This window comes from Delphinapterus leucas, chromosome 3 (genome assembly GCF_059928025.1).
Source record: "Delphinapterus leucas isolate spDelLeu-1000000601 "Yukka" chromosome 3, BTC_Dleu_Yukka2, whole genome shotgun sequence".
NCBI classification, from domain to species: Eukaryota; Metazoa; Chordata; class Mammalia; order Artiodactyla; family Monodontidae; genus Delphinapterus; species Delphinapterus leucas.
In genome coordinates, this window is record NC_143131.1 from 146,689,975 (window position 1) to 146,711,769 (window position 21,795).

Genomic DNA, 21,795 nt, shown 5'->3' on the forward strand with positions numbered 1-21,795 from the left:
AGCTTTGAGCACTAGACTCACTTTTAACAGGGTTCACGTGCTCTGGAGAACCAGGAGGAGACAAAATAACTTGTGAATCAGATGGGCTCCTTTGTATGAAACTTTCAGAGCTGTAAGGGAGTTTTATGGGGCTAAAGCAGGAGGAAATGACAGTCGAAACTGACAAGGGGAAATCTTACCAGCCTAGAAGCAAAGTTCTGCATTTAGGTTTGAAAGAAAATGAACCTTATGAAGCCAGGATTCATTAGGGGACAGGGACAAGACTGCAATGGAAAGTCCGCCCCTAACAGAACAACATCATGCACTAAAAACACCAACTTAACCTTCTGGAGAAAGCGGGGGATGTGGTGAGCTGACCAAGGGTCCAGCTGTTCTCACGGTGGTCAGAGCACACCTGGCAGAGCAGGCTCCATCAGGGGAAGGCAAGTACACCGGTGGGGTGTCCGGCGGGGCCGCAAGACTGAGGACAGTTTCCTGGTGCCGCTAGGAGGAAGAGGCAGCTCTGAGAAGGGGAAAGAAAAGATGTGCCAGTGAAGTATGTGCTGAGGGCCCTGGAATACGTGCAGAACCCTCAGGCAGAGAAAGGCAGCAAATCAAGGCAGCTGAGAGCCACAGGTATGAGTGTCACAGAGGCCAGCCTTCCAACCACAGAACCTTTGCTCCAGTGGGGCTTTCACCCTGTAAAAGGAAGTGCTGGCTCCTTGGGGAGGTGGTAAGGGAACAAAACAGGCACCCTGAGGGGCCTGGGTGACTTAAAAATTGCCCCTAGAGCAATGTTTCTCAAACTTAAAGCGCACGTAACATGGGGGATTCTAATCAGGGGGATCTGGGCATCTGTTAAAATGCAGACCCTACTTTATTATTTATTAGGTCTAGGGTGGGGCCCGAGATTCTGCATTTCTAACGAGCTCCCAGGTGATGCTGGTGGTACTCCTCCAGGGACTACACTTTGGTGATTAGGCTCTCCACCACTTTCAAGGCAAAGAGAGCAAGTCTTGACCAGGGGTGGCCTAGAGAAGCTCTCTCTGTGGTCCAGGCTCCTAAAAGGGAAACCCTGGGGTCAGAGTGATCTACAAGCTATAGGAGCCCCAAAGAAAGTGATGGTGGCTTAGGAAGGAGGTGCCCTCCTGTAGAAACCACCAGCTTAACATGTGGGTTTCTCTCAGTAAAGAGTTTCCTGGGGGAAAGGAGATCAGGGAAAGCGTGGAGTCAAGCTCTAAGTGTTTGGGTCCCCAATACGACTGAGCAACTCAGAATGTGTTCTCAGGACCAGAAGCCAGACAATGACCTGCTGCAAACGTGTCTACAAATAATCAGCTCTGCCCCACCCACCCCTCCACAAAAGCTCTCTGGCCTTTCATTCTTCTAGGGAAAGGTGACTGCAGACTGGGAGACTCCCCAGCTGTGACTCATCCACATACTCAAATCTGACCCCTAAGCGCAGGATTCACGAGGCCCTGACTTTCCCCTCTGCCCAGCCCCAGACCACATTTCCATGCCTAACCTCTCACTCTAGACAACACCCCCCTCCACCTCCTGTCTCTCCCGTCTCTGGCTCGTCTTCAGGTGTGTCCCCAGCTTCACCGGACTCAACCCTTCCAGACGCAGCCGAGTTTCTCTGCCCCCAGCGCCTCGGCACTCTCACAGAATCTGAGTGGCCTCCCTTAAAAAGTATGCCTAGTATCAGTTTTACCGCGGATGCCTCGTCTCGGATGCTAAAGTCCTATAAGCGCCCCCTTTGTCTCCCCCTGCGGCGCCGAGAGCCGTGCAGGGCGCACAGGAAGTGCTCAGAAACTTAGCTCGAGGGCAGCAGCCGTGCCCGGACGGGGCGTCCGGCACGCAGGGACTCAGCCGGGCTGTGTGAGGATACCCCACCCCCGACCCCAACGAAGAACAAGGATCACCAGGACGGGACCCCGGGACTCCGAGTTCAGGGCCGGGCAGCCCTCTGCGTTCTCCCGAGCCGTGGCCGAGGCTGACCAGGGCCAGCGCCCCTTCCTTCCGGAGCCGCTCCACGCGCCCCGAGCCACGCACCACCAACACAGCGCCCTCACCTTGTAAACCTTGCCGAAGGCACCATCGCCCAGCTCGCCCACGATCTCCCACACCTCGTTGGGGTCCAGGTCCCGGCGGACGTGCTCATATTCGCGGGACTTTCTCTTCTCGAAGGTAGACCGGCGCAGGATGCGGCGGAAATTGGCGAAAGCCATGGCTGAGGGCACGCGAGCCGGCGGGCGAGGTGGAGCCGGCTCGGGCTGTAGCTCCGGCGGCCGCGAGGGAGGGGCTGGAGGACGCCGCGGCGCTCTGGGGTTCTCCCCAGACCCGCCCTTCCCCGCAGTCAGACCCCGGTCAAGTGCGCCCTGGGCTGCGCGCGGCGGGAGCACCCGGAACCGCGCAGGCGGCCGCGGTCCCCGCCCCCGCTCGGTCCAATCTCCGGGCCGCCTCCCGATGTAGACCCAATTCGCGCCGCGCCCCAGCCCAGCCCGCAAGCCCCGGGACGCGTTCCGGGGACCCGGCCCCGCTCCCGCCCATCGGCCCGACTCCACCTGCCGCTCCCCGGCAGCGCCCGGAGACCCCCTAATTGGCTGCGGGCGCTCCCCGGCTCCGCCCGTCGCCGCAGGGCACTCTGGAAACTGTAGTCCCCCGCGCGCCGCACGCCCGCGAGCCACGGACTAGGCTTTGGCGAGCTTAGTGGACCCTTCGGCGGGACCATACCGGGTCTGGGAGGCCCACCGTGTCTCGTGGCTCCCAAAATTTCTGCGGGAGCGAAAGGGGAAGCAGATTGGTTAGTCGGGAGCGCCCACTGATTGCTGTCCAAAGACCAAAAAGGCGAACCGGCATTAATCATTGAATCCGCCCCGTAACGGCCCCGCGCGGCTGCTCTGCTCGCGCCCACTTTTCAGGTGGGGGCGCCCGGCGGGCGAGGGCACTAGCCCCGGGCTGCACATCCTGCGGGCGGATCCGGTGCGGATTGCTCGGCGTGGTGCTGCCTCCTAGCGCGGGAAATGCTGCGCCCTTGCGGCGGCGGTCAGTCCCTGAAAACCCAGGCTCCCCGGCTCGCTTCCTGCTTCCCAGGGGCTCTGCCCCACCGAGATCCACCAACCGGCCAGGATTACAGGGCTAAGAGAGAGCGCTCCGTGGGGACTTACTTATCACATGCTTCCTGATGGATCTTCAGATATATCTGCATATTAGGTAAAAAAACTTCCTTATTCTTAATTTTACAATTTTTAAAAATAAGCTCATTATACATAGAATTGAAGTTTTCTTTGACCACCATCATCCTCGATCCTGTCCGTTTTCCACCTGCTACTGTTGACTGTCTCTAGGACAGTTAACACTTGTATCTAAATCTAAGTAGGTTCCAAGCAGCGAGTGCTGAGGGGTGGGCAGGTGGGCAACCTGTAAAGCTTATTATGGTAACTCTCCCACATAAGCAAATTGAGTCTCGGGGAATGTCACACTCCAATAGACCACGTCCCTGCGGAGAAGGTCCATGTTGAGGTGTTTTCACCCCTTCCTGAGTCACATGCAAACACCAAGTATAGTTCTAAATTTGGAAAGCCAAATGCAGAAGCCTAGGGTACTGGTGGTGGTCTGCACAAAGGATGCCCTGAGTAAAGGTTGCCAAGCACTTTGAAATGTCCCCACGACCTAATGAGTGGTTGCAATCGTAGAGGGTCTTTATCACTAAAAGGAGGAAATGCAGCACAAGACTGGGCTCTCACCAAGTAAGCCCAAGTTTAAACCTCCCAGAACAAGCTGGAAGGCCGGTCTTTCATTAGTTTCAGTCCATTTGACCAACATTGTGAAGGGGGTGAGGGGACAATGGGGGAGGCTTTCCCACTGGGAGGTGGGGGCTCTGACCACAGGTCAGTCTAGAGGGGCTGGGACTGGGAGTCCCAGTCTCAGTTCATCCCCAAGCCGGGCCAAGCCACACACGACTCTGTGAGACTGGCTCTGCGATAGCTCCAGAAAAAATGAAATGAGAAACAAAAATGGAGCGCTTCACTCAAAAATGTTGTAAGTGAAAGAAGCCAGACACAAAAGAGCACACGTTATATGATTCCATTTGTATGCAATGTCTAGAAAAGGCAAATCCATAGGGACAGAAAGCAGATTAATGGTTGCCAAGGACTAGGCTGAAATGGACATGAGGAGTCTTATTGGGGTGATGAAAATGTTCTAAAACTGGATTATGGTGATGATATAATAACTTGGCAAGTTTACTAAAAATCACTAAATTGTATACTTGAAATGGCTGAATCTTATGATATGTAAATTATACTTAAGTACAGTTGTAAGAAATCAGAGAGGTTCAACAAAACCAAAGCTATATCTCTGAGATAACTAACAGACAAGGCTGGTCAAAAAGATAAAAAGAGTTGCAGAAAGAAAAATATTCCCTAAGACAATGAAAATGAAAAAAGTGACAGAATATTAGGTACAGTAGAGATTTTGATATCAGTATTTTAAACAATTTTATGTGAATACATTTTAATTTATGTGAAATGGGTAATCATGTAGAAGAAAATATAAATGATATAAACAAATGATATATAAATATATGAGATATGACATATAAAAGACACAATTTCAATAAGAAATAAGCCAAATTAAGCTAATAACCAATAAAGAAATGCATCAAAAATCTAAAGTCTGCCCCCACTGAAAGACATCAGGTTATGTGGTTTTACAAATAATCTCTCCCTTCATATAAATACTTTAAGAAGATAGAAAAAAGGAAGTATACTCATTTTTATGAGATGAGCTTTACTACAATTAGGTAGGAATAGTAAAAGAAAATTGTAGACTAATTTCACTTAGGAAATAGATGTGGGGCGGGGGGAAATACGAGCAAGACGAAACCAGAGGCTAATAAAAACATCATGACTGAGAAAGGTTTATCCGGAAATAAAAGAATGGTTCTATCTAGGAATAAAAACCATTAAAGTAAGACACTGGATTGACAAAGTAAGGAAGAAAATCACACACTCTTGATAGTCACAGAAAAAGCATTTGACTGTATTCTTAGGCTAGATTTCCCCAAAGATAAGAATCTGAATGCAAATAGTTTATTTGGGAGGTGATGCCAGGAGGCACCAGTAGGGAGTGGGAAGCTAAGACAGGAGACACTTGAAGCCAGTAAAGGGTGTACTTTGTAGATGATTACTGCTGTGGCCAACTGGGGCTTAATCCCACTGGGGGATTCTGGGGATCAGGATGATGCAACACACTTCAGACTCAGCCTATCTGACAGTCAAGGACACTGGGGAATTTTCCTCTAAACCTCATCTGTCCTTGGCCAAGGGCTGCTCCCTAGGGCAGCACTTCTAGCCTGCCCTGCTAGAGGGCCAAGAGGACACCGCTAAGTTGAGAGATGTCACGGGTCTTTGTACAGCTTCTGCTGTAACGATCCTTACACTTCTTTTTTTTTTTTGTGGTACGTGGGCCTCTCACTGTTGCAGCCTCTCCCGTTGCGGAGCACAGGCTCCGGACGTGCAGGCTCAGTGGCCATGGCTCACGGGCCCAGCCGCTCCGTGGCATGTGGGATCATCCCGGATCGGGGCACGAACCCATGTCCCCTGCATCGGCAGGCGGACTCTCAACCACTGTGCTACCAGGGAAGCCCCTTTACACTTCTTGTTTCTTCTACTTTCCTATAGCATTTGCTAGAATCTTTAGCTTTATGTTAAACAGTAACCGTGAAAATAGGAATTCTTGTCTTGGTCCAATATTTGATGGAAAAGGGTTTAAAGTTTCTCCTTTAAGTATGATGTTTACCAAAGATTGTGACAAAAGACCTTCACACAAAGTTCCTTGCTATACCCAATTTGCTAATGTTTTTCTCATAGCTGTAGAACTTTATCAAATGTTTCTTCTGCATTTATCATGAGTTTTCTCATCTAGCCTATAGACATGGTAAATTTCATTTATTGAAACATTCTTGCATTCCTGGAAAGCAGATACTTTATCTTCCTCTAGAGAGGCTAAGTAACGTTTCCAAGGTATGCTTCTTCATAAGTCAGTCCCCATTCACATGCCTCACCCCAGGCAACCACTAATCTGTTTTCTGTCACCATATATTGGAAATATCTTGCCTAGTTAACCATATAAATGGAATCATACAGTAGTGCTCTTTTAAGCCTGGCTTCTTTTCACTCAGCATATTTTTGAGATTCATCATGTTGTTGTAGGTATTTGTGGTTCGTTCTTTCTAATTGCTGAGTAGTGTATGGATATACCACAATTTGTTTATCCATTTAGCTGCTGATGGACATTTGAGTTGCCAGTCTTGTTATCATGAATAAAGCTACTTCGAACATTTGTTTACAAGGCTTTGTATGGATATATATTTTCATTTTCCTAGAGGCACCTAGGAGTGCAATTGCCGGATCATACGCTAAGTATATGGTTAACTTTTTAAGAGGCTGTCCAAGTATTTTACAAAGTGGTTCTATCACTTTACGTTCCCACAAGTGATGTTGCTCCAATCACACTGATATCATCAGTTTTTAAAAACTCTAGCCATTCCAGTGACTACTAGTGGTATCTTACTCTAGGCTTTTGCCCTCAAGACATCTGCCAAATCCTAAACTGCAGAGCTTAGGGAAAGAGGTCACGAGACCAAACAGAAAGCCAACAGGCTCATAGATCAGAAAAGCTAAGCAGAGCCTAGATTGTGGTCTCCAAATACAATTTTCCATAAAATGATACTATGGCTCCTTGGAGAAGTCTTTCTAGATCTAAGACAGGAAATGTCTATCCTTACATCAACATCTGTGCCTCTGTCTTGAAACAAAATACAGATGGCAAATATGCACATGTAAACATGCTCAACTTCATTAGTCATCGGGGAAATGCAGATAAAAACCACTGTATCCATTTGAACAGGCTGTTACGCTGCAATAAAACCCTCAAAGTCTTGGTAGCTTAACACAACAAAGATGGTTTCTTACTGTATAGAAAGCTACAAAGAATGTAGCATCTATCTTAGTGAGAAAAAAAGATGGATGATCTACAAAACTGTAACTTTTCTTGAGCATATCAAAGAACTGAGGTCACAAGGCAACCAAGGAAAGTGAATTCTCACAAAGAACAAGCCCCTGCAAGGAGAGAGAGGGCACACCAACCACTGGACCTTTGGCAGAACATGGCTGAAAACGGCAGCCACCGTACAAGTGGTGAAGAAAACTTTAACCAAAGTTTGAGCAGAGCATTAGAGGCAAAGTTTGGGATACCACGTCAGTGTGGAATAGCTGGAGTTCCCAGACACAAGGGGCAATCACGCACACTGGCAAACTCCTTCCCATGGGTCGCCAATGGGAGCCTGTGAGGAAAAACTGGGGGCAGGGCAGCAGACTGGAGACTGCCAGTTCTTGCTGATGCAGGAGTGAAGGAGGTGGTTGGAGCCTGCCAGGGGATGAGTATAAGGTCTCATCTACTTCCTCAGAAGTAGCAAAAGCAAAATTCTTCAAAGCAATAGCTTTCTGCTGCTGGGAGAGAGGAACCCCTCACTCTCAAGGCCCAGATAAAATCCACGGTGCTCACCCCCAGGACATGGGAAGATCCTCTGTCTTTTTCGTGTAGTCACTGAGGAACTCAAGACTGATAGGGAACCATCATCTATTTTTTAAATTTATTTTTTATTGGTGTGACGTTGGTTTATAACATTAAATAAGTTTCACGTGTACAACATTATATTTCTACTCTGTGTACACCATGGCACCCTCAGAGCACCGTCATCTTGAATGTTACTGCTACTATGGCATTGGAAAAGAGAGTTCTGACATTTTGGGAATTGTTACTGTAGGTAGCAGTACTCACCCTAATACGCTGGGAAAATGCAGTTAAATAATTACACCATTTTTTCTCCCTTCCCCTAGCAGCAATAGATCTTTCCCTACGTAGCTCCTGGTGAGTTCTGAGGGCACCACAGCTGGCCTCTTCATGTGACGTTATTTTTAGTGTTTTATACAGTCAAGATTCATTTAGATTTACTCACATATTTTCAATTTCTGGTACTCTTCATCCCTTCCTGAATTTCTGTGTTTCCATATGGAATTATTTTTCTGTGCCTTCTGAAGAATTCACTTATGGCTGTTAATTTTCTGTTTTTGGGTGTATGGATTTATTTTGTTAGCTCCCTCCTTCTGTCATAATTGTATTGCATTTAAATTTTATCATTTTAAACTCCCTATGACATTATTTTACCCCATGGTTGTTTACTTGCACTGACCCACGTATTTTTACTACTTTGTTCCTCTCTATTCCTTCTGATATCTTGGATTTTCTCTCTGTGATCATTCTCTGACTACCGTAAGTTGATCCTTTAGAATTTCTTTTGGGAGGGTCCGTTGGTGATCATTCTTAGTTGTTTGGTTGGTTGTTTGTTTGTTTTTGCCTGAATACAGCTTTATCTCATCCTAATTTTTTTTTCACTATAGAAAATTTCAAACATATTCAAAGTAGAAAGAATAGTATAAGCTAGTACTCCTGTACACCCATCAGTCAGTTCATGTTTGAACAATCCTGTTATATGTATACCAGCACCCACGGGCCTGGATTATTTTGAAGCAAATTCCAGGCATCTTACCATTTTATCTTTTTAAACCACCACCACATCCACTGTCATTCCTGATATTACATTCAATCAGTGTTCATAGTTCTCCATCATCTCATGCTTTTGTTGTTTGTTTCTGTGGGTTTTTACGTATACCATCTATATGAATTAGGATCCTCATAAGTCCATACACTGTAATTGGTTGATGTGATTTGAAAGAAATTTAACTATTAATCTATAGATCCCTCTTCCATCTCTTTTTCTTTTCTTGTAAATGTTTATTGAAGAAGTGGAGTCATTTTCTTTTAGAGCTTTCCACAGTCTGGGTTTTGTTGATTGTGTCCCCGTAGTGTCATTTAACATGGACCTCTGCTGTCCTATTTCCCTGATTTATATTTTCTATAAATTGATCAAATTCAGGTTTGATTTTCCTCCTCATTCTTTTAAATGAAGGTGGAACTCACATAATATAAAATTACCTATTTTAAAGTGTACAATTCAGTGGCATTTAGTACATCGACAGTGTTGTTCAGCCATCACCTCTGTCCAGTTTGAAACATTTTCATCACCCCAGTGGGAATCTTTGTATCCAGTAAGCAGTCACTTCCCATCACCCACTCCCCCAGCCCACAGCCCCTGGCAACGACTGATCTGCTTTCAGTCTCCATGGCTTTGCCTCTTCTGGATATTTAATGTAAATGGAATCATACAATAGGTGACCTTCTGTGCCTGGCTTCTTTCACTTACTATAAGGTTCATCTACATTGTAACATGTATCATTCTCTTTCATGGCTAAGTATTTCACTGTATGGATGTGCTACCATTTCATTTGTCCATTCATCAGTTGATGGACATTTGGGCTGTTTCCACCTTTTGCCTATTGTGAATAGTGCTGCTATAAACATTTTGTACAAGTATCTGAACACTTGTTTTCATTTCTTTTGGATATATATCTAGGAGTGGAAATGCTAGGTTATATGGTAATCTCATGTTTAACTTTAAGGAACCTCCCTTCAGTCTTGAAAGACGATTTTACTGAGTGTATAATTTTAGCTTGGCTATGATTGTTTTTACACATTGAAATAGTATTACATTATGTTTTGGTTTCCATGTTGTGAAGAAGTTGATTGTTAAGTTTAATCATTAGTCCTTTGAAGATAATCTTTCTTCTCTGATTGCCTTTAAAATCTTTGTCTTTGGTATAATGCAGTTTCACTCTGACGTGTACATATATGTATTTCTTCTTATCTCAACTACTTAGGACTTCAGTCTTTTGAGAGGGAATATAGCATAGCTATTAAAAAGCAGTGATTATTGCCAGACTAGGTTCACATGCTGACTTCACTACTAATTAGCTTAGTGACTTTAGGAAAATTACTTAACTTTTCTGAGCCTTTTTAAAAAACTTTTTATTGATACAGTTCATGTACAATATTATACAAGTTACAGGCGTACAGCATAGTGGTTCACAATTTTTAAAGGTTATAATCTATTTATAGTCATTATAAAATACCGGCTAGGGAATTCCCTGGCGGTCCCGTGGTGAGGACTTTGCGCTTTCACTGCCAACGGTGCGGGTTCAATCCCTGGTCCAGGAACTAAGATCCCTCGTGCAATGGGGCATGGCCAAAAAACATATATATATTGGCTATATTTGCTGTACCATATATCCTTGTTGTTTATTTATTTTATGCGTAATAGACTGTAACCTGAGCCTGTTTCTTAATCTGTACAATAGGTATAATAATCTCTGCCTCACAGGACTGTATGATTAGTCTTTGGACTAAATGAGCTACTACAGTAGTACAACAGTGTAACATGTTACTACGTAACAGGTAGTTATGTAACTGTTCACCTTGATAATGATGATGAGCACAGTCTGTGGGCGGGTGTCTTTCATGGGTTTTGGAAAATTCTCAACCATTTTTTTTTTGGCTGCTCCGAGTGGCTTGTGGGATCTTATTTCCCCAACCAGGGCTTGAACCCGGGCCACGGCAGTGAAAGCACTGAGTCCTAACCACTGGACCACCAGGGAATTCCCACAATTTTAATTTTTTTATTGACTGTTTCCTATGATGCTTTGACGTAGGAAGACCTTTATTACCAGAGCTTCTCTCTATCCAACATTCTAATTCTGAGGCAGGATTCTCTCTTCTACTTCAGGTTGCCAGAGTCTTCGGCTTAAAGGGCACCATAATGAAACTGAAGCAAGGATCGTTTCTGTGGTACCTCTATCTGGATAAACTATATTGCTTATTATCCGTGAGAAATGTGAAGGCTTTGGTGGAGTATTTTCACCTTCTTGATGTGCACCGCAAGAAAACCTTGAATGGTTAGTACTTTCAGAAATGCTTCCTCTGGGTCATTACCTGGTTTTTAACGAACGTGCAGGAAAATTTACAGAACCAGAAACTATTTCATTAATGTATATATTATATCTTCTAAATGAAGCACAGAGAAAAACTGCCAACTGGGACTTGAAGGCTGTTCTGTGAGGAGGATAAAATTGCAGGCTCTGGGGTTAGGTCCTCCACCCATTATTCCTTGGTGATTTGGAGAACAACATCATCCTCTTTTAAGTCTCATTTTCCTCATCTGTAAGTGAGGCTTCTAATAATGGAGTCCATCTCACAGTTGAAAAACAAAAAGATAAATGAGATAATGCATGGAAAATCCTTAGCATGGTGCCTGGCACACTGTAAGGATTTAATAAATGTTCCTTATTATTACAACTATTCCTGGGGACTGAGCCCCACTCAGGCATTAACCCTCAAGACTCCCTTAGCAAGACTTCTCGTCTATCGAATGGGAGGTTTGAATCAGGTGATCTGCAAGATCGCTTCTAATTCTTGGTAATTGTGAGTGACCAGAAAATGCTGATGATCTCGACCCTGCCTCTGAGTGCACAAACTAATAGAAGACCAATTAAAACACTTTAGGTTTTCTTTAAAAAATATTTATTTATTTATATATATTTTTGGCTGCATCGGGTCTTAGTTGTGGCAGGCGGGCACTTTCATTGCGGTGCACAGGCTCTTCATTGCCGCATGTGGGCTTCTCTCTAGTTGTGGCGCGCAGGCTCAGTAGTTGTGGCGCACAGGCTTAGTTGCCCCACAGCATGTGGGATCTTAGTTCCCAGACCAGGGATCGAACCCGTGTCCCATGCATTGGAAGGCGGATTCTTAACCACTGGACCACCAGGGAAGTCCCCTAGGTTTTTTTTGTTTGTCTGTTTTGTTTTCAGGACTGGGTATAAATAAGGTGTCCGACTCATTGTGACCTGAGAGAGATGTCATTTATCAATAAGGAGTTTCTTCCATAAAGATATTTTAAAGAGTTCATTCAATCTTTATAAAATAATAAAAAGATACTTTAATTTTCTCATACTTTCATGCCTCCAGTTTACACACAGTATGTCACCAGATCTTCACAATAACCCAGTCCTAGATAAAGCAACTGTAGGACGCCTAGATGTAAACAGAAGATCTGGGACCAAAACCCAAAGCCCACACTCTTAGTCTCACCAGCGTTTGCTGAGCAGAGTCTGATCTCCCTGGTAACTAAATCACTCCCTGGTGATGCGATACCCAAGAGATAAAGTCATACTTGTGTCTTCTGGTCACCAAGGGACTGGATGGTGACCTGAAAGGGAGAAGGCATAGCCTTGAGTTTTGCCTTCCAGGGAGATAGTGACTTAAAGCCTTGGAGACTTGAGTGGGCCAGAGCCAGCCGATTGAAAAACAGTATTTGTTTAGTAACTACTAAGTCTCACAATAAAACATTTCTCAAGGAGCAAACATCATGGTGTTTACACATGGTGTGTTGTTCCCAAGTGCTCGTACCTGGTTGGACTCATACCTGGTGGGACGTGGGGAAGGAACATCAAGAGGCCATCAGAAACCCCCAGATCATGACATTGTGACGACTGGTTTCACTGTGCACTTAGCCAGCTTCAGCCAGGACTCCAAACCACACAGATGTGCTTTACGGATTTAGTGGAGCCATGTCTTGTGCAGGAGGTAGTCTCTGTAATCAATGGGCAAGGAGAAATCACATGTAGACAAAGTTACACTTGAAAATCCCTGAAATCCCCTGGGTGATTTGTACATACAACCTGTACAGCCATGTGTCGCTGTGTAAACGTATCACCATGTTTGTTTCTTCCATCTAACGCTCCCTGAGATAGATGATTAGTGAGTGGAATTTCAGGCAAATACTTTCCCTGTCCTTTATTTTTTTCTCTGATTGTATATGACTGTATGTGCATTAACTAATGTGCAAAAGATATGGCTTCACTGTGGCAAGAGCAAGGCTGTGGAGTCAGACGGACCACATCTGAATCCCAGCTCTGCCACTCAAAGTGTGGTCCACTGACCAGCAGCTGCCGCATCGCTTGGGAGCTTAAGAATGCAGACTCAGTCCCATGCCAGAGTTCCTAATCAGAACTGGTGCTTTTACAAGATCCTCAAGTGATTGGTATGCCTATTATAGCTCAAGAAGCCCTGAGATTAGTTACTACCTGAGGCTTATTGTAAAAGGCTGTGTAGGGTTGTCAGGGTTCAGTGACATGTGGCACTTAGAGTGCCCAGCGTCTAAGATGCTCAGTGATAGCTCTTTTCCCCCATCACCGAATGCATTTGCTTTATGTAAAGCATGAGGAAAAGTGATACTTTTACAGAAGAGGAATGATTTTAAAAATTTCTCGTTTTAATTCTCTCAAGTGAAAGGCCCAGGTGAAATGTCAGCTTTTCCAAGAATGTGTCATAGGCCCCCAGTGAGAATTAAACTCTTCCTTCTATGTACCAGGAGCACTTTGAGACTTTTATTGGTTATGTATACACATCTGTCTGCTCCGTCGAGCGTGTAAGCTGGGCTCAGGAACCAAGCCCTATCCACTATCTCCTTCTCCACAAGTCCAGGTACAGTGCTTTTCCACACAGCTCAAGGGCAACTGAGGTTTGAGAAATTGTGGGAGGTATAGTGGCAAAGCTGGAAACAAAATATTATCATTACTATGGCCAGGTCAACAAGCTTCCAACATGACAACCATTTATGTGGTTCCCAGATGTTTAACATTTTGGAACCGTTTCAGAATAATCCATCTCATCTCCTTACCAACAGATGTGCTATTCTACCACTTCCTTCATCACGTGACTGACCTGAAACGGAACCAGATCACAATTGTGTTTAACATGCTGGACTGGAATGCTGTGGGCGAGATTGGTTTTGACCAGTTCTACATGTTGGTTTGCATACTGCTGGCACAGGAGGCAAGTAACGAGTCAGGCTCTATGGAGCAGAGGGGGCACAGCTTGGCTGCTGCCACCATTTTGCTAAAGGTAGCACCGAATTAAGAGTGCATCAGAATTTTTCTTTTCACTTGAACCAGGAAGAAACAAAATGGTGGGAGAACTACTTTTGGTACCTAAATGGCCCACCTATAACCTAGGAGTTTCCAAAGGTTATCCAGCCTCCCTCCCACATTGCCTTTATAAAGAACAAATCTCATCCTGTCACATCCCTCCTTGGCATGCCCTTCCTTGCCCCTTCTAGCTGGTGGGTTTTAAAATCATCACCAGTAATCCTAATTGCCTCTCTTCCTCAGTGATCCCTTTTCTCAGAGAACTTTCTGAAGGGGATGAATGATAAAGACAAGACACACTCTTCTTCGGGTTCCCACCTTACCTGGTACACACTCCTAGTGTGTATTTACCTCTTTCCCACTCCTTGAGGAAAGGCACCTTGTGTCAGCATTTTACTGCCAGTGCCACAATTTTCATAAGTAGATTTTCACTGAACATAAGGAAATACATTCTAGTGACTAGAGTTCTGTCTAGCAGAACCAATCACTACAGGTGGCATAAGTCCCCCCTGAATGTAGATGATGCAGCAGGATCTGGTACATCGACCATAGAACCCTTTCAGCCCTGAGCTGCTATGATTCTGCCTTTTGCTTTTAGCTCTCTAGGAAATGGATTAGTGAATATATGAGTCTTGATGTCACAAGTTTAGAAAGCAGCACCAACAACATGTTTCTGTATTTCTCTCAAAGCAGAACCATTTGGAAGAGCAATTTATTTTCCGCCATTCCCGGCCTATTTTTGAGCTGCTTGACCTGGATGGGGAGCTGAAAATTGGCCCATCCAACTTCCACATGTACAACTTTCTCTTCAAAATTAAAAAACAGCAACTCAGAGACCTGTACCATGACTTTGACATCACAGGTGACTGTGTAAGTGCAGATCCCTAAAGTGTGGCCCGGCAGCCCCTCTGTACAAAGGTAGAGGACCATGTCCTGCTACCTACACTGGAGACGGGGGAGTAAGAGGGTGGGAAAAACCTACTGGAGCGTGTCATGGCTCTGGGATCATAAAAAACTAAAGAGATATATAGGCCTGTGAGAGAGGACTGAATAACTAAGTGCTATGTCACAGAATGTGGATATAAAATTATAGAAGTTTGGAGAAGGAAATTTTGTTTAGAAGTTCAGTTGAAAGAAGGAAATATATCAATATGGCAGCAGTTGGTCTTAGGGGAAGGGTTTATAGATTTTAATAAGCAGAAAGGAAGAAATTCTTAGATGGGAACACATGAGCTAAATCCCCAGAGAAAACAACTGTGGAGAAGACAGTGGATCCTGCGTATTTAAAGAGGAAGTCCATGTTGACTAACAAGTGAGAGCTAAGGTTTACGGTTTAAAAAGATGGATTATACTCTGAAGAAGCTCAGATGGCAGCCTGACAGAGTCTGGACTTGATGTAGCAGAAGTAAGAAAGTGACCCTTGGTGCCTTTAGAGTCTACAATAGACTCTCTGTTCCTGGCTCCTAGACTACAATTAGACTACAATTATGTCCTAATTACTGGGCCTCTTTAATAAAGTTTCCAAGGTTTTAAATGAGAAATGATTACAATCCTGCTGTCATCTGAAACAAAGTATCAAAGCCTTCCTGAAATAACTTTTCTTTTTGCCCCCCAACACAAGCGTCTTAATTACAAGGAATTTAAGCTGTTTACTATCTTCTCCATGAACAAATACCAGGAGAGTCAGAAAGCAGTGAAAGAGGAGAAAGCTGTGCCCGAAAAGAAAGTGTCACAAGTTAATGTGAGCCAAAGACAGAGTCTTCTTGGAATAAATCATTTTGAAAGTATAAGTAATTACAATTGTTAACATCTCTAAAAATAAATTTAGAACATCAAAGTAGATATCTTTAAATTGATTTTTACACATGCGGGGTTCAGATAAGCACTCCTCAATCAGCATATCCTTAACTTTAATAACCTTTAGACCTCACAAATGACTCACAGTTATGTAAGTGAAGTAAAAACTTTCTCTTTGTTGACATGTCCCAACTCTGCTGCTGCTTTTCAGATCAACTCTGTCCATTAGGTTCCTGTGTATCCAAATAATTACCAACTCTTACTGGAGCCAAGCAGTCGGAAGGTGGTGCTTTCCTAACATTCGTCACTAGTGGTCCAATACTTTCAGAATTCTAATTCTCCCACTCCTTAGGCTAAAACAAACTTCAAATTGGCAAATGGCGAAATGCCTCCAACCGTAAGGGAAACTGACTTTTAAGGATATGGGGACTGTGTTCTTCCTAGAATTTAAATTACTCTTTGATGAGTTAAGTGCTTAAGCAACTATACCAAATCTACTAGGGTAAAATAATTATTACATGCCCTTGTATAATTCTATTTTTTTGTATAATTAATGCTTTGAATAATTTTTAAGTGTCTTTAGCATGGGATTTGTGAATCCTCCTTGACTACTGTGATGTTAATGATGATAACGACCACTAAGTAAGTACTTGCAACGGGTCACGCAGGGGCTTTAGACGCATGAATTTATCCCCTAACCCTGCGAATGAATTTATCCTCTAACCCTGCGAATTAAGTGTTATCCTCAATTTACAGATGAGGAAATTGAGGTGTCAAGATTAAGAACCTCGGGCTTCCCTGGTGGCGCAGTGGTTGAGAGTCCGCCTGCCGATGCAGGGGACACGGGTTCGTGCCCCGGTTCGGGAAGATCCCACATGCTGCTGAGCGGCTGGGCCCGTAAGCCATAGCCGCTGAGCCTGCGCGTCCGGAGCCTGTGCTCTGCAATGGGAGAGGCCACAACAGTGAGAGGCCCGCGTACCGCAAAAAAAAAAAAAGATTAAGAACCTTACCCAAGGTTCTTAATGACTCACTAGTGGCAGGACCAGAGTTCAAATTCAAGGTCAATTAGACGCTTGTACTGAGAACAAGTGATTTGAGTAACTCACTTCAGTCTTAGCAGATTCTGTTTAAGTTTTAAGCTGGCATTTCACTGGCTCAGAAACCCCTTCTACCTAATGCTAATTACCACATCTCCTTCTACCATAGATTTCTGAGGGACATGTTTGGTGATTAAAGAAATACAGCTCATTTACTATAAACCAAGAATTTCTTAAGGAAATAATATATGCAATATAACTGACCGTAAGGCATTCAGTGAGTTCCAGAGTACTTAATAATCAAAAATCACTTTGTCAATGTGCAACAGACAAGAATACTGCCTAAGACTGTCATTCATAAGTCACACGTAATAACTGAAATCATGTTAATTACTATGAACATTCTCTATATTTACTCTAATAGTCATGAGATTTCGATAACACACTTATGAGTAACGCTTAGCAGCCAAAACTTTTGTCTTCCCCACAACGGTACTACAAAAACTAAATGGAGCTAGCGGGAATCCTCTGGCAGTCCAGCGGTTAGGACTCCATGCTTTTGATGCTGAGGCCATGGGTTCAATCCCTGATCGGGGAACTAAGATCCCATAACACAAAGTAAAACCACATGACACAGGTTTCCACCTAGACTGTCAAAGATCAGTAAGTTGGTCAGGGACTTCCCTGGTGACGCAGTGGTTAAGAGTCCGCCTGCCAATGCAGGGGGCAGGGGTTCGAGCCCTGGTCGAGGAGGATCCCACATGCCGCAGAGCAACTAAGCCCACGTGCCAGAACTACTGAGCCTGCGCTCTGGAGCCCGCGAGCCACAACTACTGAGCCTGAGTGCCACAACAGCTGGGCCTGCACACCTAGAGCTGGTGCTCCACAACAAGAGAAGCCACCGCAATGAGAAGCCTGCACACCGCCACTAAGAGTAGCCCCCGCTCACCACAACTAGAGAAAGCCGGTGCGCAGCAACAAAGACCCAATGCAGCCAAAAATAAATAAATAAATAAATTTATGGAGAAAAAAAAAGTTGGTCAAAATATAGGAAAATAAGAGCAGTCATATTGCTATAGTATTAAATTGGTTAAAATCTATTTGGAGGGCAATTCAGCATCTACTCCCTAAATGTATATACTGTTTGATATAGCAATGTACATAGACGTAAAGATGTAGCTATACAAAAGGACATTTCACAGTAGCATGGTTTATAGTACCAAAAGACTAGAAACAGCCAGACTGACCTGTGGTACTCCAGACAATGGAATACTACTGCACCTGTAAGAGGAATGAAGCAGATCTAGCTCAACATATATGGAACAATCTCTAAGACTAACCATTTTAGAGAAAAATCAAATGTACAGAATAGCATATGTTATTTATGGAAAAAACAGGGTAGGGCGGGTAAATATACTCACATACACTAAAATAGTGGTTCTCACATTGGGATCCCCAGACTAGTAGCAGCAGCATCACCTGAGAACTTTTAGAAATGCAAATTATTAGACCCCACTCAGACCTACTAACTCTGAACCTCTGGGGGAAGAGCACAGCAATCTGTGTTTTAATAAGCCTTCCAGGTAATTCTGATGCATGCTGAAGTTTGAGAACCACTGTGGCAGAGCATCTTTAAAGATATCCAGAAAACTGGGAACAGCTGTTACCTCTGGGGAGAAGAAATGGGATAGGAAGAACAGGCATCTTCAGAGAGACTCTTCACTTCGGTATGTTTGGATTTTTTTTCCCATGTGTATGTATCACTTATTTTAAATAAAAATTAACAATCAAAGCCTACCACTTTGATCCAAAATGGATAAAGAAATGAGCTCAGTGCTTCTGAAAAACTGAATTATGGGTTTTGGTTTACAGCATGATTCTTAAAAGAAAAAAACAACAACCTATTTGAGACCAAGATTTCAATGCAGCAAATAAAGTATATCTATAAATGACCATGTATGGTTTGACACAGTAGAGCCTAAGTTTGGTAGTAATGAACTTGTTAGTTACTGAGCTGGGAGGTTTTAAAAAGGAGAAAAACCTTTTTAGAGGTTTTTTTTTTTTTTATCAGAATGAAGCAGATTACCCTTATTGTGGAGAGTAATAATAATTAAAAACCCAGAATAAAGGCAAAGACAAAGAGAAAAATTGAACTTTTTTTTAAAAAAAGCACAAAAACCCTACATACTAAAATTGTACACATCAAGTATTGGTCCAATCTTATATCAATCTATTTACAATTAAACAGCACCATGGTTTTCTCACCTAGGTTAGTTAAATGCCCAGAAAATTGTTAATTCAAAGTACACGTTCCTTTAAAATAAAATAAACTATTAAGAGAGCTCCAATCCTCAACAAAAAAAACTACCAACTATAGATTATTATATCACCAAATTTACTTAAGAAAAATAGATTTGAACACTTTTTTTGTCCTCCAGTTGACAAACTTTGAGAGATGTTGCTGTTCAATGTGACACACAAATTAATAAGGAAACATTTTGATGACAGGGGCATTATATTGAAATACCCTCGCATATCTCCACCTCCATATATAAAAATACTCCTTTGGAATTAATGCTGCTGTTGCCTCTTAAATTTAGATTCAATTATCAGTAAACCTAAATTAAATGTAGCCACAATCTTTAAAATGATTGCATGAAAAAGAGAAGCAGTTAAAGCTCTCAGAAACATGATATGTTACAATTATAGATATTATGTGCAATCAGGCTATAGGAAATTTAATAGTATTTTAAACATTACATTTAAACTAGTTTCATTTTGCCATTAAAATTAATAATGGTGCTTCACATCCAAAATACATGTGAAGGTTTGATTATTTCTCATTTGAGAACAAGGTAAGTGCCTTCTTGCCTCTACTTTTCCATCTCATGGATTCTCAGCGGTTCAGAAATCACTTGGTAGCCCCCTTCTCACTTATGGGACCAACCTTGAAAAGGCTCCAAATTAAATATAATCCTTGGCAGCTTTGTTCCAGTCCTAGTACAGAAGAGTCAGGTTATCTCACCAAATTTTTCAGTCCTCTAATATAATCTGCAGATGCTTCTTAATTTGCCTCTTTGCTAGGAAAGATGAGAGAGGAAAATTCTCATCCACCACAACTACAGGTAACAGTGAACTATGGAAAGCACTAAAGTATAAAGCAGCGTATCAACATTTGGTCTCACTGTCGATGTTTAAGTGATGTCAGTAAATATTTCACTCTAGCAAATTATGAGTTGAAATTTTTTCTCAAAGATTGAAGACAGGCACAATTCTCCCAGGCACAGACAGAATGGGTTTTCCTTATACCCTTCCTGCAAATTGGGGGAGAAGAGATAATTACTTTATTATCCTACAGTAGGAACAGCTGTACTTGATTCCATGCATTCCCTGGGATTCCCCTGAATCCCTGGAATGATTCAAGTACATTCCCAGCTGTACTTGATTCCATGCATATCCATGCATTTGGGGGCACAGTCAGCTCTGAAAAGTTCTAAGCAGAGTAGGTAGATCAATGAAGGTTTTACATAGTAGTGTCCTTCTAAGGCTGGATATGAAACAGCTTCATTATACAGACATTTCAAAATACCTATGCAGCAAGAGGACAATAGACTTTTCAACTAAGTTATCAGTTGAAAGTCAGAGATCTGAATGCACTGACTAAATTATTGCCTAGTGTTCCAGAAAGGTGCCTGCCACCAACGTGCTGGAAGGCACCAAAATTTAGTGTGAATGTAAACAAGGAGCTCAACATATGGGGATGGGGAAAGCAATATTGAAACACAATTTGCCAGTCTATATTCCTTTATGGCTAAATATCAATTGAGCAAGGAATTAAGACCAGAAAAGAAGAGAACCTCAAGTACTGCTCTTTTCAGTTTCCGTTTTAAAAAGCTCAAGTTTTATAACTGTTATTGATGATTTCTGGAAATTGTATTTATTTTTTAAGAATTCTATATTCACAGGTGCTTGGTGCTGTTCTGCATGGATGCAATGTTCTATTTACAGTCCAAATCATTTAAATACAGCCATTATATAGTTGTTGGGTATTTTAAAATAAATGGTTATCTATTTCTTAACTGCCTCTTGAATTAGAAACTGTAATTACATGAGTCTCAAAGGCTGGCTCTTTGTGTTTTATTAATTATTTTCGTTGGTCTCCATCACAGATGGAAGTTTTCACTGGTAATTCCTCAGAACTAAATCCATTCGTAAGGAATTCAGAGCAGTGAAAATAAATTTCACGCCATAGAGTAGGAAATGATAACAACAACAATAAAAAGGAGCAGGAGGGATCTAGGGACAGCCAGCAGGACCAGTTCAGTTCTCAACTGGTGTTGGGTTTTGCAAAGGTTGGCTCATTATAACCTGTACAACATAGTCCTTCGGGATCTTCAGCTCTTCCAACTTCATTTTGTCGGTGAGAGGTCTGCCAGAAAAGAACCACCGCTGACTAGCCGGTTCCACTCCTTCTGCTGCATGTAGCCGCCTCTTCATGTGGTACACTGTGTCTGTGCTGCGGACCACAAGTTTGAGGTCCTTGCCGGTGGAAAGGCGCAAACGGAGCTGAGATTCATACCCCGAATTGGGTGGTGGCTCAGGAATATCCAGAGTCTCTATGTCGCTCTTTTCCTCTATCATGTTGATTGGTGGTGCCAAGCAGTAGACTGGAAGCTGATACCTGTTCCCCAGTTCATCATAGCACTCTGTAAGTGCACCTTAAGAAAGAGAAGATATGAAAAAGAGTTTAATCTAAATGAATGCATTTTTCTTTACATCTTGCAAAATGCTCAAACATCTCATTGGCGTGGCACTGTAGAGAAAAAAATGTAAAATAAGGCCAATCTCTGTCAGTGATCATCAATAATCATTATCAAGACCCATGACCAGGGCTTCCCTGGTGGCGCAGTGGTTGAGAGTCCGCCTCCCGATGCAGGGGACGTGGGTTCGTGCCCCGGTCCGGGAAGATCCCATATGCCGCGGAGCGGCTGGGCCCGTGAGCCATGGCCGCTGAGCCTGCGTGTCCGGAGCCTGTG

The 21,795-nt window shown here is 43.3% G+C and overlaps 3 protein-coding genes across 7 annotated transcripts in view; 1 reads left to right on the top strand and 2 right to left on the bottom strand.

The window, feature by feature from the left end:
* STK10 (serine/threonine kinase 10) overlaps positions 1 to 2,463 on the bottom strand; it is a 120,741-nt gene extending 118,278 nt beyond the window's left edge. Inside the window, exon 1 of the mRNA XM_022595106.3 lies at positions 2,055 to 2,463. Within this exon, the coding sequence (XP_022450814.1) occupies positions 2,055 to 2,210 (156 nt within the window). The 5' untranslated portion in view covers positions 2,211 to 2,463. The remainder of the gene's footprint in view (positions 1 to 2,054) is intronic.
* Positions 1,111 to 18,556, top strand: EFCAB9 (EF-hand calcium binding domain 9). Its single transcript, XM_022595115.3, has 5 exons — positions 1,111 to 3,195; positions 10,727 to 10,895; positions 13,685 to 13,833; positions 14,619 to 14,795; positions 15,547 to 18,556. Exons 2-5 carry the CDS (start codon positions 10,760 to 10,762, stop codon positions 15,730 to 15,732), a joined length of 648 nt encoding a protein of 215 aa, XP_022450823.1. The 5' UTR covers positions 1,111 to 3,195; positions 10,727 to 10,759; the 3' UTR covers positions 15,733 to 18,556.
* A 581-nt stretch (positions 18,557 to 19,137) lies between these two features.
* UBTD2 (ubiquitin domain containing 2) overlaps positions 19,138 to 21,795 on the bottom strand; it is a 57,314-nt gene continuing 54,656 nt past the window's right edge. For all 5 annotated transcript variants that reach the window (XM_022595112.2, XM_022595111.2, XM_022595114.3 and 2 more), the window contains exon 3: positions 19,138 to 21,477. In XM_022595112.2, the coding sequence (XP_022450820.1) occupies positions 21,080 to 21,477 (398 nt within the window). In that variant the 3' untranslated portion in view covers positions 19,138 to 21,079. The remainder of the gene's footprint in view (positions 21,478 to 21,795) is intronic.

Coding starts and splice junctions, on each gene's coding strand:
- EFCAB9 (XM_022595115.3), top strand. CDS start 10,760: ATGAAACTGAAGCAAGGATCGTTTCTGTGGTACCTCTATCTGGATAAA. Junction 10,896..13,684: donor CCGCAAGAAAACCTTGAATG/GTTAGTACTTTC, acceptor CCTTACCAACAG/ATGTGCTATTCTACCACTTC. Junction 14,796..15,546: donor TTGACATCACAGGTGACTGT/GTAAGTGCAGAT, acceptor CCCCAACACAAG/CGTCTTAATTACAAGGAATT.